Source organism: Pleurodeles waltl, chromosome 4_2, assembly GCF_031143425.1.
Source record: "Pleurodeles waltl isolate 20211129_DDA chromosome 4_2, aPleWal1.hap1.20221129, whole genome shotgun sequence".
In the NCBI taxonomy this organism is placed as follows: Eukaryota; Metazoa; Chordata; class Amphibia; order Caudata; family Salamandridae; genus Pleurodeles; species Pleurodeles waltl.
The window spans coordinates 344,850,449-344,869,519 of record NC_090443.1 but is presented as its reverse complement, the minus strand read 5'-3'; the positions used below and the strand labels follow the sequence as shown (position 1 = coordinate 344,869,519).

The following is a 19,071-nucleotide window of genomic DNA, read 5'->3' as shown; positions in this document are numbered from 1 at the left end:
TACTATTCAGCACTCTATACACCAGTACCGGTACACCCTTACAAGTCATCTAGGATATTATATAAGGTGTATGTATGTCCTTTTCCACCATACCTATACTTAGGTACTCCTAGGTTTAAACATATCACCCATGTACACTGGAGTAAGCAGGCCCACAACAACTTAACATCTCTGCTTTTCTAGGATAGTGGCGCATCTTTAGTAATGTGGATTTGGGCACAATGCTCATCATGTGGCACAAACTAAGCATATGGGCCACAGACACACATGATATTGTACAAAAAATTAAAAAAATCCAGCTATTCTGGAGTCAACATATGTGGTAGCACAGTGATTTCTGTTCTGGTATGCAAGTGTGGTTAGGGATCATTTGTATATGTCCATCTTTATGCATGACACAGGGCCAGACAATGTGCTAAATGTCTACTTGGACAGAATAGGTATCGTGGAATCTGAATCACACACTGTGTGATTATACAACATATGTACCATCAACCTGCAGCATAATACCTTCAGACATGCTGCAGGCTTTTGCGCTCTCCAGATAAGACATTTCAGTTTTACTGACCATCAGGGTGGACTAACATTCCTGCTGTGTTACACATAATATGTCTGTAGATGACAAACTGTCCCTGTAGCAATATGAAACAACTAAAGCAGAAGGTGTAAACACACAGGGCAGTGGCATCAGTATTGCCATCACAATCTGGGCAAATTTGCATGTGGTAGTTGGAGCATATGTGTTTGCTGAAGGACCCACATATTCTTAAGTAATGTCTTTGGCCCATCACAGATAACACATGGCATGCCTACATGTGTGTCTGTTCACATGTTTGTTCGTTACTGTATGGGCATATAGTTTTTCAATGTGTTAGTCTCTTACCAAGGTATTTGTGTCGTAATCCAGCCTCTGTGGTAATTGAGCCTTCCTCACAGCTATGGGGTAAGGGTCTATGCATCATATAAATTATTTTTTAGACTAGATGAGTAGTACGGCAAGTATACACACACTACTGAGATGCTATGTAGACTTAATGATGTATGCATCCAAATGCAGACTTGGGATGATGTGTGTATATAAGCTTATTCAAGTATGACTCCTAATGATTTTCCCTACAAGTCTGAAGCTGGTTACACCTGTTACATTTCTGTACAATTGCCTGATACTTAATGTTAGAAAGGTCCACAATCATGATCTACTGCAGGTGCATGGCAACCCCATATCCATGTATTAACTATCAGGCGGAGAGTAAATGAAGGCAGTGTTGTAGGAAATGTAAAAGAATAAACATGCTGTAGAAAATATGAAACATTAAAATATCGCACAACATCAAGCCCAAGTAGAAACCACACAGCTGTTCGTAGTTATAAAACAGTTGAGGCCCAACTCCCACAACTGACATGAGCAAGGTAAAAGAAGGTAAGAATGTAGTGGAATAGAAAACTTAAAAGGTTTTTTCAGTTAAAGGCCAACTCATGTCGAACAGACTTAAAAGCATTTACAACATCAGCACACAAGTCCCCCGGCACACACTCCATGCCTTCAAACCGACTGTGGCCTGATTAGACAGTGGGTTCATAATCGAATTGGTCAGAAGCACACAGCTGCTTGATTAAACAATGGGTTCAGGGAAGATACTATGTTCTGAGCATGTGAAGGTCTCAGGCACACAATGCTGCCAGCACACACTTTTAAGTAAATTGCACCTACCATGAAACACACACATTTATAGGTCAAAGAATGCTCTGTCATTAAGCATTCTCAGAAGTATAATGAAGAATGTATAATGGTTTAGTTCAGGAATTCAGGGTTATGAGGTCAACTGTCTTTGAGTGTTTTGCATCTTAAATCTGTAACTTGCAAGTCAACTATTACTTACTATATATAATAAAGTATTGATTTGTATAAAAAGGCCTGTCTGTGAACAGGCATTTGAGAAAAACGCCAGAGGTAGTTTGAGCAGGCCTGAGGTGCAGTCTGTAGTGTTTTTTTCCCTGTCACAACAGTTAGAAAATACTGTCTTTGCATTGCCAAGAAGAGTCTGTGTGTTTATTTCAGTATTGGGAGCTCTTGTAACCCCATAACAGCAGCAATGTGTGCAGGCTTATGATACTCAACATGAGGTCTGCAAGGCCAAGCCAGAGTGCCTGGACTATATCTCCTTATCCACGTATACCTATGTGAATGATCAATGATCAGCACATTTGCATGATGGAACTGCAAGTCCCAAACTTGGTGAAACAGGCCCATATGTCCAATTTTAAATATGGACATCAACATGAGTGTGATTTTTAGTCCTATATGATAAGGCATCTATGTCATTGTGACTAATGTTACATGTCGTTCAACCACACCGTTAGTGTCTGACTCCGTGTTTTTGGCTCATGTAGTGGGTGTCTATGTAGGAACAATCTATTGTCCATATATTCATATCTATTGCTGGTATTGGTTTGGTCAGGGACATATGATTGTGTTACAATGCCAGGATATTTCTCACACACATAATGTACATGTACAGCATGTGCTAACTACTTTTTACATTTTCACCGTAGACAACATGAAAGCTAATGAAACACATGTCAGCTGACAAAACAGACACATGAGAGGAGGCGTGAACATTTTCACCATATGCAAAATATAACCCAAGGCATACAGAAAGATGCACAAATTGTATAAACATGCAAAAGCAGCGGGGTCCTGGGATGTTCCAAGACAACGACACATGCAATGCCCACATCTGCCAGTGGCCAGGACAGACCAGGCCAAGCCACCAACCAACACCTGAGCCGCCTATTCCACTGGCTACTACTACAGCCACACAGCTGAGATCCACACAGGCCAGGAGCCCTCTCAGGAGAATATCGATGTTTCACTACGCCATTATCAGAGTACTAAGAAAGATGAGCCAAAAATGGGACGGTATTCGGGAGGAGAAGGCCAGTCGGCGTGTGCATGTGACAACCCTTGAGGAGGCAATGGAGCAGATCTCCCAACTTATGTGAACATTATTGTTTATCATGTTTTTTTATTTATTTTTATTTTGTAGTATTTTAGTAGTTAAGATGTTAGTGTAATGCCACGCCTTGACGCGGCATCTCTTTCTGCCTCCGCGGTAGGAAAGCGTTGCTGATATTCGGAGCTCTGTTCCCTGTGTTTTTTGGTCTCCTTTACAACGCGTCCTGGGAAGCGTGTATTGCGCTCCCGGTCGTGTTGCCCTTACCTGTTAAGCATTTTTCTTCTCTCCTGTCGGTGGTGGCCTTCTTCTGGTCTTTTTTCTTTCTTGTTCCTTGCCTTAGTCTTCTGCCTTTTTCATGTTCATGTTGTATCCATCTTGTCTTCTTCCTGTTTGTATTTCCCAGCATGCTTTCTTTTCTTATATACTGCTTTCTTTTTCCTATTCTTGTCTATAGGCTTTTTCCCAATTCAAGATGGTGTTCTTTTCATTTCCTGTGATGTCACTTCCTCTTTTTCAGTACATAAGCCATTCAGTCTTGCTCTATCTTGCGTTGCAAACACTTCCTTTTGGTTGTGCTCTTCGCTCCTGTTCAACGTTCCTGCTCTTTGCCTTGGAGTATTTTTGCCTTGTTTTGTTCCTGTTGTCAAGTCCTGTTTTTCTTCTTCTTTTTATAGGAGTTCCTGTTTGCGGTTTTTCCCCACTTCTTGGGTTTTTTTCCTCTGGGACTCCTTCTGGAGGGTACAGTCTGCTTTGGCGTTCCCTGTCAAGCGGCACCGTGGCTACTAGAAAGGGTCGCCCCTATCTGGGATTCTCCAGAACCTGTAGAAGACCGGGTGTGTTCTCCAATCCTGCATCCAGAGGTGAGAAGTCAAGCGCAGTTCGTGACAGTTAGTTAGTTCATAGGATAGGTTCAGATTTTTATGACATTTGATAGGTTCTTGTTTTTATATATTAATATGTTTATAAGTTTTTAGTGGGCGGGAGTAATGTTTAGGCTTTGTTATAAAAATTGTAAAAAAACAAACCATAAAAATAAATACCAAAAAATAATAAATATATATATACATATTTATTGCATAGATTTTAATCTGTAATTAGTTTATGCATAGGTGCAGTTTCTGTTTGTATTGTGTGACTCTATGTGTGTTAAGGGGGGTGGAGGGCTGATGTTTAACATGTCATTTGGGCTTAGTAGTTAATTTACGGTAAGAAAAGTTAAGTTGGATTTAGGTGGTGTTTAGGGTAGTTTGTTTAGGGTACATAGATGTGGTTAGATAAGGATGTGTAGTTTTTTTAGGAAGTGTTTATGTTTGGTAATATAGTTTTAGTGTTTTTACATAAAGATATATCTTGTAAATATTTTTCTACTTTCACAATTCCGTAATTATTGCATCATTGTGAGTTTCTAACATTGACTATGTTGAGTTGATTATGTGATGCTGCTATTTCCCAGCTGTCTTTAAATGTGTATGTGATTTTGTAAGAGGGCTATTGTCAGCCGGTCCTGTATATCACATATGGGTCACCTAAGGACTATTTGACAATCTTAATTCAATGTGAGTGGTTGTGTTAGCATGATTTGACACGCAGGCCAAACAGATACTCACCCAGGGAAGCACTGTGTGTGAAAAAGATACACCAAGTATCATTTGGATGTGTTTGTGACAACATATTACAGGATATGGGCTATACTGGGATACACCCTGGTGCATGCCACTGACACACACAGCCTTGCTTTATTTAGCACATAAGAACTTGTTGTTAGATAGTTCTAACTCATGTATGTGGCTCCAACCTGCCTGAAGAACATCAATAATCCTTGGCATTGTGTACGTGCTAAGAGTGGCACTACATGCAAGTAAGTATGTGCACCAACTTGTAATGTTTTAAACACATGAGTCTCTCATTTCCTTTTGGTCTGGGGAGGTTTTGCAGACATATATGTGTATATTGTACAACTGATGTCATGTGTGATTACACTCGCACTCAATATATGTGAGGCCTCTCAGGGACAGAGGGACACATTAATCCTACGTCTCCCAGTGGACGTTGCAACAGCAGTAATCATTACTAATTGGACCAGTGATCACTTGCAGTTGCATTTGCTGCATACTGACATCCAAGGTGTTTGACTTACCCTGTACATCCTTATGTAGCATAGGTATGATGCTAAATCTTAAGGAGTGCGGCCATGAGTACCTGCATATTATCAGTGCTAGTAAAGTAGCAGATGTTTAGAGTCTCTTAAATGTAAGCATTGAGGCTATCATATATGCTTGTTAAGGTTTTCATCTTTGCAGACCTCGTATTATGTGGATGAATGAAACATATTCACTGGCTCACATGCCTCACAGGCCCCATTTGAACCATGTACAGATTTGTGTATTTAGTTAGGCCTTTTTCAATGTGTGGCAGTCCAGTAACTGAAGCTTTTCACAACATGACTTTGAATTTATAGACAAGATATTTCACAGAATGGCAGTGGATGTATATAATGTCCAGGCATGTACAACAAGAGCAGTTGATGTTATACTTGTTTGAAGCACCAAAAAAAAAGATAGTCAGCGTTTGATGTTCAGACAGAGTCCATTTGAGAGACATGTCATGCGAGTAGAGTTGTTGCGAATTTCAGTAAGGAGAAACAAATTGCCATTAGGCAAAGTAGGCCGCTTCCGAACTCCACTGGTGGATAAGAGTAACAGGTGCACAAACAAATAGTGACAGTTCTGGGTAACAAAAGGGGTAGCACAATGATAGACACAGGGCCAATGGGGAACTGTCCAGAGGGCACAGATAAATGTTACCTGTCAGTTTTCAGATGGAAATTGGCGAAATACACATCTTCATCCTCTGATGGGTGTTGTGCCTCCGCTGCAATTGGTGGTGTTAGTGTGAGGGTAATCTGAGGCACAGACAGACCAGAGGCAGAAGATGTGGCTCCCCTGTCCCTAGAAGCATTTGTGTGTGCCATTGCAGCAGCCAGCAAATCCCTGGCAAGGGTCTGGTGGCTGGCCAACAAAGCAACAATGTTACAATTGAAGTCTCCCATTGTTATGTAGGAGTCCAATTTACGCACCATGGATTGTATAACGTTATGGATAGCCCCCAGCTGCGTGGCTACATCACTGGTGTCTCAAGTGGAAGGGCTGATGTTGTTCCCTCTGCCTTATGACACCAGCAATATTAGCTAGGGACTGACCCATACTGTGGAGGCAAGTGTAGGTGCCTTTTATAGCCTCTGATGTATCCTTATTTAGACTGAGGCACCTGCGGACTCCTTCTAGGGTGCCCGCTATGGTCTCCATCCCTGCATGCACCTCATCAGCCATCTGCTGCTGAACCCCTACCACTCGCCGTTGGAAGAAAACTTGGGGGCCCTCGGAATCCACAGCTATGCTTGGACTGGCAGATGGGGCATTTTCTGTGGGCAGTGATTCATTTGGAGACCCTGCAATGCTGTCATCCCTTCCAGGTCCAGAGAAAGCAATTCTACTGAATCCAGTTGTTGTTTGAAGGTGCCATCCTCCATGGGAGGCAGGAGCTCATTACCAATAGGTGGGTCAGCAAGGACAAGCTTATGTACAGAAGGTGTTGATTGTCCATCTGCAAACAATGACATTTAATTTTTTTCTCATGATCTATTATAGATGTTGTCTATAGTATATTAATTAGACAAACATACTTGCATAACGTTCACTTTATGTTACACATAGATGTGCTGAACATGTGTTGCTAAAAACGAATTAAACAAACAAAACCAACATTAGATACAAAATACAATTGCCCAACATGCCTATCCTGTATGTTAGAACTAGGGCTCATGCTAAACCTCACAAGAGAGTAGTGATGACAATCTGTAACACTTACCTATCCTGGTTGCCAACACAACTAGGCCCAGACAATTCACTCTCCAACCATCCCCAAAACCTGTACATCATCCTGGTCAACTTATTCATCCTGTCACTTCACACTTCCATGCTTAACATCCTCCTGCTTTGACATATGTAGCATAGTCACATATGCATAGCATATTCAGACTTGTTTGCTTAAGCCTGCCTCCTGACCCTGCAACACCTTCTACCAGGCCCACATCACATGTTAAGTGTAGTGTACTAATGCCCTCTTGTACGGCATCCCTTCCCAGCTACTACACATGTGCAACACTATCAAAAAGAAGCAGTAAATGACTTTCACTCAGGCTACCTTGCCACACATACTTCACCCCTCTCATCCCTGAGATCCAACAACTCCCCATTAGTTCAATGTGCTCTGCCACACCTACAAAGCACTACACTAAACAGAGCCGCACCAAGGTCTCACTCCATCAATGCTTTCAACAAACAATCATGGACCTCTGGTGTGCCTCACTTGGATTAACCACCACCCCCAATATTCATTTGTACAAGAAAGGAGGTAGTGTTGTCTATAACATGGCAGACAACACTTGTGAGATCTGACCCAGCACATCAGGACAGCTAAGTGCATTGTGGGATGATGCTAATGACTGTACACATGACTGTTCACATGATCCTACTTGGAGATACAGGTGAAAAGTTTATCCTCTGGCAACCCCATTCCACTCCATTCATTCACACCCCACCTTAGGCTGCATAGCCCCTAGAAAAACATATTTGCCTAATGGTGTAGGGGGCCTGTATTGTAACAGTCAGGTTGGGCAGGTTTCTCATGTCCATGTTTGATGTGCTGCTCCATTCCAGGTGTGTTGCTTTGTATTGTGGGACTTGTAGTCCTGGTCACTCATGTAAAACATTAGCCCACAAGTTGCAGTATTCAAAGGACAACCTGGACTTGGGCAGCACATCACGCATGGACATGAGAAACTTGGCTGAGCTGGACTGGACAAATTGTCACTTAGCAAACTGACTAACATTTTGGTGATGTACAGGTTGACTTGGTAGACATTCCTGCCCTTTCCCTTGAACACATCAAGGTGCAGCGCAGTAAGGTGTGTTTCTGCACTGCGCAACCAGACATGTTTAACCGTATTGTTAATTGATTACACTTACCCTGTAGATCATCCTGGTCCTCAATAGTGGCACTGCCCTGTCCAGCAACTCTTGCCACCAACTCTGCTGGGATAAGTGATGCCATCTCCAATGGGTCCAACTCTTCCTGTTCATCTGATCCTCCTCCAGTCCGCATGGCTGCCCTCAGATTCTTGGCCAGTTTCTCCTTGGTCCTACGCTTATAACCATGCCACCTTTTTTTCAGCTCAGACACAGTCCTTTTTGTTTGGTCCACACAGCTGATCATTATCCACCATAGACTGTCAAATGGCTTCCTTCTTCCCTCATGGCAATTTTGAGGTGACAAAGAGAAAGTGTTCATTTTTTGTCACCTCAGCTGTTAATATTTGTTTCTCCTCACTGAATTTGCTCTTCCTCTTACTCTTCCCTTGAACGTCTGTCTGGACATCTTGGCTGGTGTTGGGGTTGCTAGCCTCCTGCTTGTGCTTGCTGCTCCATCCATTTCTTGCATTTGATGTTTGCAAAACTTTTTTCATTTAAATGCATCATTTTTTGAGGCTTTTTCAATGCTCGACGAAGTCCAATGTAATGCAAATCTGACTTATGGCATGTACACATTGTTGCATGTGCCACAAATGAGCTTTGAGTCCCTTTTGGAGCAAATATGTTACAACACTGTGCGCCATCCTTCCCAGCGATGCGTTAAAATTTTTTACAGAGCCTAGGACCTTACAACATGGTGCACCGTACCGTAAATACAGCGCTGCCATGTTGTATGAAAGTGTTGGACCACAGCACAAGTTTTTCTGACGCATCGCTACGTTGCCACAATGATGCATCCATTTTCATAAATCTGGGCCTCAATTGCATATTTAGAAGAGGTTTGCGTTGCGTGTGCACCACAAAGTGTGGTACATGTGCTATGCAAACCTCTGAGACAGATTTATGAAGCCATGCAATGCCACTTTGCCTGGCTCTGAGTGGCCTCATAAATCTGCCGTAGCGCAACGCAGGGCAAATCGCTGCGTTGCACTACTCTGCCCTGGATAGCAGTTCCATGGGCATTGTGGTGGCTGTTCCCATGCAACTCCCATGGATTTTGATGCATTCACAGATTTACAAGGACTTGTAAACGTGGGGATGTTCCAAAATCTTAGGCCTTCTCAGAAGAGGTGTAACGGGGAGAAATATCTTTATTCCTCCTTGTTTTTATCTCTTGCTCTGTGTCTCTCAGGATGGTTTTTGTGCAGCAATTTGCCCTTTCCTGCACAAAAGCAATCCTATATGCAACGAAGGTACACTTACACCATGATTGGCACTAGGCAGCCCATTGTGCACCAATGCAGGGGCACTCCTAGCCTTTGCCAGTGACGCAGTGCAATACAGTAAGGTGACATGCGGCACTGCCCTGCGCCACATTGTCACAAATATGCCCCTAACTTTCCTTCTTCTAGCGATTTATGACTACCTAAAATTATCCAATCTTGGTTGTGTTATTTCGGTCCCACCTCAGCCTTCTCTGTGCAAATTTTTTATTTAATCAGTTTCATTGAATAAATATATATTTCTAAATTAAAGAGGTATACTTCCTCGTGTCTGAAAACATCCAGACATCTGAAAATTAGACATTGGTCGTTGGGCCACTAAGCCACTATGCTCTCAGAGACCTGCCTACCACATCTAAGGGATCCTGTTTAACAGGTGGTGGAGTTTTTTAAAACAAAAGTACTTCTATCAGCACAGGTAGGTCTTTAAAGGCCATGGTGCCATGATGGACCAGATGGCATTTACTTTGTTTTTGAAAAACAACACCACAAGAGCAGGGAGTATTTGAAAAAAATGAAAATAAATGTCCCAGATTCTTTTTGAGTTTTATCCTACACATGAAGTACATTGACATTTTTTCCTGCACTGGACTATCAGGCGTTGAACCCAGTAAGAAAAAAACTGCATTGTAAGTCATACCTTAAATATGGCAGACGTTTCAAAGGTATGGAGCTGATGTTTCTGAGTTGGCTGTAATAGCGTAGTCCGCTGAGGCGCCATCATTGGAAAAACAGCAGTTTCCTCACCTCGAAATCAGAGGGGGCACCAACACTGTGTAGGCTGGCCATTTTTCACTTTTTAGTGCAGGCCCGGTTTCCAATCAACTCCCAACGATACCCTGTGTTTTTGTTTTTAAACCACACACTGCAACTAGCATTTGCAATCCTGACCTCGATGCACTGCATCTTGTGCAGGTTTCAGCACTCGCTGCCACTCTCACCGTGACAAACGTTGTGTCATTCCTCAGCACCGCTAACCACGGACGTCATTTAGGGGTCTTGCCCTTTGCGACCCCTCGCACTGCCTTTGAGACCCCTGGCTTAAGAGGTGACAAATTCAGTGGCTGAGGTAAGTAAAAATGCTTTTAAATGTATGTCGTGTGCGTGCTTGCGGTTGACAGTGTGTTTATCTGAAAGAATGGGTGTGTAAGTGTGAATTTGTGTGTATGTGTAAGAATGTGTCTGTGAACGAAAGTAGAGGTTAAAGGGCACGTGATGTCACCTCCGTTACACCTGGCATTTTGGTGAATTGACGCCCATGTCTCTAACACGTGGGAAGCTTCTTAATGTTTTGTCTTATTTGTGAATACTCATCTTCCTTCCTGCGGTACCCCTTACTTACCAAGGACTCCCTTACATAATTAATTAAGTATAGCTGTGCGTCTCCTGATTCCCTCTGCAATATCAATGCCTCTTTGGTCTTTTCATACACCTTGCTCTTTAAAACCCAAAGTTTACACAGCCCTCTTTCCAGCACTGGCATCCCATACAACTAGCTTTGGGAACACTTTCTTTCCTGTTAGTTCTGATTCTTGGAACTTGCCAACGACTACTAGGAATGGTAATTTGAACTACACTGAACTGGGACAATACGGCCCTCTGTGACAAACGTACTCACTCCCATTTAAGCATGGCCTCTTTATTAGTGTGCCTGAGCAAGAGAGTGAATCCACAGCACAAGTCCACACCTAGAAACATCATTGTGGTTGCTTCTCATGAGGATTTTTGGCACTAGTAGAACTCGCATGCTAATAGTCGTCATTTCACATTGCCTCAGAATTCTTTTACACTCAGCTGTCCTTTCGGTCTAACCTACAAACATGTAATTATCTAGGAAGTGGCACTCCTGCTCTCATCCAGACTACGTCGGAATTTCCTTATGATAAGCACCACCTTGTCAATCACCATCTGCCCCACAGACTGTACCACTAGCAAGTCAAAGACATCTGAATGCGGAGGAAGTAGGAGACAGATTGGACATGATGTCATATTTGGCCGGTTCAGTGCCCCTCCCTCCTTCCCTGGTTAATTTCAGGCCCGGTTAACACTGAAGCATGTCACTGAACAGTCCACGTGGTATAAAAAGTCATTCAATGATCTACTCTTAGGCCAAGAAGGATGGTGAATGCGCCAGTATTCCTCTTATCCAGTGGAGATTTCCTACACATTTCATATGGGTCATCGGTAATGAAGCAGCAGCTGTTATCACTCACTTCTTTCTCCTCAGTATGTCCACTTGACCCATTCAAGATGCAAGAGTTACGGCCCCCTACTTGATGTGACATGGTTACATTACAAGATATTCAGAGAACCTTCTAGTAACCTTGCACTTTTATCACTCTTGCAGTGTACCACCAATTCCACCACTTTATCTACCCAGGCTAAACTCTTTTAAACAGTCATTTTCTGCCCATCTGTCTGTTCCATCTCCATTTGCCCCATTTTTGCAGACACAACGTCACTACACCTGTCAGTGTCTGTCACCATGTTTAGAGCACTTGTGTATGAAATTATAGTTCTCTTTGTGCATTCCTTTCACTGAGTGCTAATCTGAAAATTCACCCCGTTAAGTGGAGCTCTTGACAAAGGGGATAAGCACAGCTGTAAACCTGCAGGCTGAATGCTGAGCCAATGAGAGCCTTGTTTTAACCATAAACTGGAGCCATAGGCCTATGTCGAAGTTCCTATTGTCACAAATGAGTCTTCTCCAACCACGACCATGAATTTATCCTTGGTCCTAAACTATGCTATTATCTCAACACTGCCTTGTGTCCTGTTAATCTTTTGTTTAAGTATTTTAAAAGCGCCATAATCCTATTCAAACAGTTCTCACGATCCGCACTCATATTATAAATACTGAGGAACAATTCTCATAATACTGTAAATTATTCAGCTCGGTGCTGCGCGTGATTTCCTTCTAGTAATTGGAAAAAAGGCACACATACCCTTACCCCTGTTGTCCCTTTACTTGTGCCTTTTGCAACTAGCAGAGTATGAGAACTCAGTGACTTTCCATGCGGAACTGTTCTTTCTGGTCTACCTCTTATCTGTTTTTTATTAATTCCCATATATGTCACCCTTCTCGACTCCTGCTTCTCACTGATGGGTTATTTGTTTTCCAAGTTTCAGCCCCATGTGCCCATCAGCCACTGTACATAATGGCTGCAGTGCTTAATTTGTAAACAAAAACGTGCCGGTGCCCAGAGCTCTCCTCCTAAACATGCGGCTGCTGCATTTAAATGTGCTAGCACTGAATACTGAGGCAGCGTAATCCTGAAGCCATCTCGGGCCTCTTCAATCCATATAAAGCCACTCACTGCCCCTTCATCTCACTCTGGCAGCTTTCTGCTTTCTCCCTTTGTGAAGCTTTTTCGTTTTTCTCTTCCTCCGTCTCCCATATGCGTCTTTTTCTCTCAGCAAATGCTTGAGGCAGAAAAATAAGCGCCGGCCCGCAAAAATAACTGCCGGTGCTCAGCACCGGAAACAATAAGCACAAATTAAGCACTGAAGTGCTGTTGCTTCTGCTTTGGCGTTTACCCACTAACTGGATCACTGGCTCTCCACGGAACGCCCCATGTAGTCTTACCTCTTCATTTCTCATGATCTATCCCGCACCAATCTTAGAATTCACACACTATCACCCTTTCACTATGAATCCTGTGTGTCTTCTTGCAGTTTCAGATACACTTCGCACCCCTTTGTAAGCTGTGTTTCCCCATTGTTGCCTGTATTTCTGATCCAAATTGCCATTATACATATATCTTAGCCAATTCCTGGGAACAATTTAGAATATAAAAAAGACAGCATTAGGCATGCATCTCAGGCCATTCATCAGTGTCAGAAAAAACGGGAGTATCCTTATTTTTTGTGTGCAAATAACTTGGTGACAAGGTACTCAGTTTAAGGCCAGTACAATTCACACTCTCACCGTCAAGTCCACCTGCTTTCAGTTTCCCTTCCGATGGTCTCCCTGTATGAAGGGAAACAATTGTACGCCACCTGCAGTTAAACATGTATTTAATCTGGCACCAGACAACTGCCAAAGTCCATACATTTCTACCCATGGAGTGGGGTCTTTTTCAAGAACCGTGGTACCTCATACTACTTGGTTTGCTCCTGCGGTAGTACTGCTGAACCTGTGACAAAACAGCATTATTTTAATTTAAAACACTGGATGGTCCCTATACCCCCTCACCCACCCACACACACACACACACATGGTCCTGGTGTCATGATGTGCTCATTCTAAACCTTATCCACCCTTCTTTTTCTTTATAATGAACATGTTTTATGAGGAAAATGAGAGTGCAGATTAAAATATTAATTTTGCTATTTGTTTGGGAGGAGCTAGAGAATGAATCAACCACTAATTTTCATATTTAAAAAAAATAAATTTCAATGGTGAAGTTAGATTTTTACCAAATATGTAGGAAAAGCAAAATGCAGTAAGTTACCTTTTCCTTACCTGAAACTCACAAAAGATAATTGTAATTAGCCTGCCAGAAGCTGCCCTACCAGTGCTTGACCTTAATAAGGTGTGATGATTGCTCCCAGAGCAGTAGCTATGGCTTAGTGCTGGTGACAGGATGGGCTTTGTGTGGAGAGAGTGAAATATATAATCTCTGGAAGGACAACTGGGTAGGTGCCAGGAACTTAATTAACTTGCAAGGGACAGAGGTTATTGTAAAGAGAGATCTGGGAAGGGAACATCTTTATTCTTTAGGCCCTCTGTATCCAGTTAGGTACTATCCTAGTTGGAGCAAGAGCTTGTCCCAGACCCAGGTTGGTGTAGCTGAACATGAGGGGACTGCTCATTTTCCTAAACACAATCTAGAATGCCCACAGACTCCCTATTCAGGGGCAGAAGCCTATGCCATCTTAGATTTCCCCTATAATGGTGAAATATGGAATAGCTTGCAGTAAGGCAAACAAGATGTGCTGTAAACGTGGGAAGGATTGCCCTAAGTTATCTCAGGGAACTTTTTCCTCATTGGTTAGGGAACATCCAGGAGTCACACCCATCACCTGGGTGGTGAATTATACAATGCTGGCATCTCACCCACACCTCCTCAAAACACTTTCTGGACCTTCAGAAATAACAGAAGAAGGACTGCACCTCCTAACCTAAACCTGTAAGGAGACCTGCAGATCTGAACCTGTGCACACATCATCCAGGTAAAAGAAGTGGACTCTAAGGGCCAGCTGGTTGAACTCCTATGTGGCTTTAGGGACATAATAAGCTGCAAGTGGCCTTTTTCCGCAAAGAACAGTTACTACTGGACTTGGACTAGATGCTGCTGATGGCCTCTCCGGGGGTAAGCTCTGGCCTACAAGTGCTGTTCCTGAGTTCCTGGAATCCCTGGCTGTGTCCAGCTTGACGTCTCATGCAAACACTGAAAAGTTTTAGGACTTTCAAGGCCTCCATGATGTCTGCAGGACCTCGCAGCAAAGGTGTCCAATTATAATGCAGCTTTGTCGTTACAACTTCAGACTTGCCATGCTGGAGGACGTTGAACTCCAGAAAAAAAGACTAAGGGCCTGATTTAGATGGAGGAGGACGGAGTATTATCCATCGCCATGGCAGAGTACTTTACGACCGCCATGCCGAGGTTACATCGCCCGCCTTATTTAGATATGCCTTTTGAGCCAACTGACACATCTAGCATTTCCAGAAAGCTCCATCATGACGGATCCTGAAAATGCCAACTTTGTCAACATGATAGAGCCATACTTCAAACTTTTAGGTTTTCTTTTATTTTAAAAAACAAAACGCCAAAGCTGGATTTTGTTTTTGAAAAAAAAAAAAAAACAACGATCCCCTTGCCAGGGAAGTTATCGCCCATGGTGAGGTGGTCATTGTAAAGATTTTGATACCCCTTACCACTCTGGATTCCCTGGCGGTGATGAGCAGTGAAAACTTACCAGCATATCCACCCAATCTAAATTTGGCAAGCGGACATACAGGTCAACCTTCGATGATTCTTTCTCCATCTGCAAGTCGGACAGTTGTAACCACATCAGAGACGGAGTAGTCTCCACCGTCATCACATCAAATGTCCTCCTGCATTTAAATCTGGCAGGCAGACTATTAAGTTGCCGGTAATGGGTACTCTATTGCCACTGAGGCGGAATATCCCTTCTGTCAATATATAAATAAGGCCCTAAGTGTGAAGATAAAAATCTTGACAATTGAAATGGAGAAATGTATTGACCCGATGTGAGGACCTTAGTGGCTGGAAAATTATAAGTTATCCTTCACTGAGCTCTTTCCACCAAACCAGCAGCTTCAATGGGGCCTCAGACAGTGTCTGTATGGCTTGAAGATGACATCAGTGGCTAAAGGCTGCAACCTTGCCCCATTGAAGGTGTTTGACTTTGATTTCAGAGACCAAGCCCCAAGGTTAAATCTTTGACCAGGATTAACCTTCTTCGGCATCTCATCCCCTCTCCATCTTAGTCGGCCTGAAATCACACCTAGGGCCCACTATTCTGCCAACAATACTTCTCATTGGCACTTTACTTTGTCCAGGGCTTTTTTCTCTAAAAACTTTAAACATTTCTTCGGTTCCCTTTATTTCATTTCTGTTATTTTGGTGTGATTTTGTTTATCAAATTTCACAGTTTTTTTAAATATATATCAGAATGTGATTTTACTGTGTTTTTTACGTTTTAACTGTATTGGTACTAAATGTTCTAAATGCTTTCCACATTTTTGCTAAGTTAAGCATATCTGCTTTGTGCCATAGTTACCAGGAGTTAAGCTCAGGTTTAAATTACTGAACAAGCTAGGAACTTTATTTTTTATGGCGGACTACCAGCCACCCCAATTAATGAATCACTTTCTTAAACCACATATGTTACCTCATACATGCTGGGGAACCTTCTCAGTCATATACCAATCTTTTTGTGAACTTTTGTTGTCTAACTCCTTTAGTAATGGTGGATCTGTGCTTAAAGATGGGGTGACTGTACTGGTACCTTGTCAGTGTTAGCAGTGCACCTAGGTGATCTGGGCAAATGTAGCAAATTTGTCTTTGCTGTTGGGACAACCTCTAGTTCGGAATAGGTTGGTTAAGGCACTAGAAGCATCGACGGAGGATGCATCATTTTATGATGGAGTACTACCTTGTCTTAAAAGGGCTCAAGTATTTTAGTGAGGCACAACACCTCTGAATTCTATTCACTGATAGATTTTTGTATGTCCTGCTACAGAGCAACAATGACTGCCAATGGCTAATTTTGTTATTTATCATTAAATGGATGTCTTTCCTTGAAGGGAGATGCCTGGAGTAGATAGGACTCTCTTAAGAGGAAGCTTCAGGTTTTACATTATCATTGGAATTACCTTTGGTATGAAGAAGCCATTAATCTCTGTGTCCCTTGAAGTCTTGTGAGGTACGGAGAGGGGAGCAATATCTGCATAGCGTTGAATTTCATGGACCACAGCATTGGTGTAAGGCATTTTGGCACGGTCATCCATAGTAGGTTTCCTCTCTCTTCCGATCACCTGATCAATTTCTTTCTGCACTCTTCCTAGACATTGAAGGAGCATTAAGTGAAACAGCTCCAACCTTTAGCTTGTATGCATAAGTCATTATAAGCAAACAAAGTGAATTTAAACAGGATTAAATTTGGGAGGAAATGTGCAATATAATCTGCTGAATCATTTTCTGCCTGGACATTTTAGGTGTTACACATAGCTTAAAAAAACTGTACTTTGGAATCTGCCTTAATGGTGACTACAATTTTCCCCTCGGAAGCCTAAGACAATCAGAAAGTGTGAGTGCACAGTGTTTCACTGAAGATTGTATTTTCTTTATAGATAATAGATGTCTTGTGCAATCTGGTTCTACACAGTTGCAGTGACTAATCTTCATGAACATTTTTGGCATTCACATATTGGAGGGGAATGCTCTCTCAGCTTTTGCTGTAGAACCAAATTACTTCCATAGGAGACCTCAGAGCTGACTGAAAATCTACAGCTGATGGTGTAAAACAAAAGAGAAACAGATCAAAGGGCCAGATGTAGAACGCAAATCGCAGTTTGCACCATGCAAAACGCGCATCGCGATGCACATTCCCATTTTGCGAGTCGGTACTGACTCGCAAAATGGGATTGCGACTCGCAAATAGGAAGGCGTGTTCCCTTCCTATTTGTGACTCGCACCGCGATGCAGAACTGCTTTGTGACCGCGAACGCAGTCACAAAGCAATTCGCAGTTACCACCAGTGTCACACTGGTGGTAACCCATTCGCAATTAATGTTTTTTCATTGCAGGCAGTGGTCCAATGGACCACCGCCTACTCTGAAAAAACGAAACCAAATGGTTTTGTACTGCAACTCGTTTCCCTTTAAGGAAAACGGGCTGCAATACAAAAAAAAAACCTGCTTTATTTAAAAAGCAGTCACAGACATGGAGGTCTGCTGTCTCCAGCAGGCCACCATCCCTGTAAGTGCAGGGAATCTCAATGGGGTCGCAAAATGCGACCCACCTCATTAATATTAATTAGGTAGGTCTTTGCGACCCCATTGAGATTCGCAAAAGGTGTCTGAGACACCATTCTGCATACGATTTTGCGAATCGGAAATTGCGAGTCGCACCGACTCGCAATTTCCGATTCGCAAAATCTATTTTTACTACATCTGGCCCAAAATCACCGGAACAGAGGAATAAGAACATGCTGTTTGTCCTCACTCCTAACACACTGTGAAATTAAATGAGCTTTGTTTCTAAATGCAAACCACATAATCTCCAGCATCGAGTCAAATCAAATCAAATTATAAATATTTATAAAGCACGCTACTCACCCGTGCGGGTCTCAAGGCGCTAGGGGGAAGGGGTTACTGCTGCTCGAAGAGCCAGGTCTTGAGTAGTCTCCAGAAAGCGGAGTGGTCCTGGGTGGGCCTGAGGATGGTGGGGAGGGAGTTCCATGTTTTGGCCGCCAGATAGGAGAAGGACCTCCCACCCGCCGTGGTGCGGCGGATGCAAGGGACGGCGGCGAGAGCGAGGTTGGCGGGGACGGGTGGGTGTGTAGAAGCTGAGGCAGCGGTTGAGGTATTCGGGTCCCTTGTTGTGGAGGGCTTTGTGTGCGTGGGTGAGGAGTCGGAAGGTGATCCTTTTGTTGACGGGAAGCCAGTGCAGGTGTCTCAGGTGGGCGGAGATGTGGCTGTTGCGGGGTATGTTGAGGATGAGGCGGGTGGAGGCGTTTTGAATTCGTTGCAGACGTTTCTGGAGTTTAGCAGTGGTTCCTGCGTATAGGGTTTTGCCGTAGTCCAGGCGGCTCGTGACAAGGGCGTGGGTCACGGTCTTTCTGGTGTCGGCGGGGATCCAACGGAACATCTTTCGGAGCATGCAGAGGGTGAGGAAGCAGGAGGATGATACGGCGTTGACTTGTTTGGTCATGGTGAGAAGTGGGTCCAAGATGAAGCAGAGGTTGCGTGCGTGGTCTGAGGGGGTCGGTGCGGTGCCAAGGGCTGTGGGCCACCAGGAGTCGTCCCAGGCGGTCGGGGTGTTTCCGAGGATGAGGACTTCCGTTTTGTCTGAGTTCAGTTTCAGACGGCTGAGTTTCATCCAATCTGCAACGTCTTTTATTCCATCTTGCAGGTTGGTCTTGGCGCTGGTGGGGTCCTTGGTGAGGGAAAGTATCAGTTGAGTGTCGTCGGCGTAGGAAGTGATGATGATGCTGTGTTTGCGTACGATGTCGGCAAGGGGGCTCATGTAGACATTGAAGAGTGTCAGGCTGAGCGAGGAACCTTGTGGGACGCCGCAGATGATCTCGGTGGGGTCTGAGCGAAAAGGT

General features: G+C 43.4%; 1 protein-coding gene across 1 annotated transcript in view; it reads right to left on the bottom strand.

Annotated features, from left to right (window-relative positions):
- LOC138292687 (cytochrome P450 2D15-like) overlaps nt 1–19,071 on the bottom strand; it is a 404,725-nt gene that overhangs the window by 112,465 nt on the left and 273,189 nt on the right. Inside the window, exon 7 of the mRNA XM_069231408.1 lies at nt 16,616–16,803. Coding sequence (XP_069087509.1) covers nt 16,616–16,803 — 188 coding nt within the window. The remainder of the gene's footprint in view (nt 1–16,615; nt 16,804–19,071) is intronic.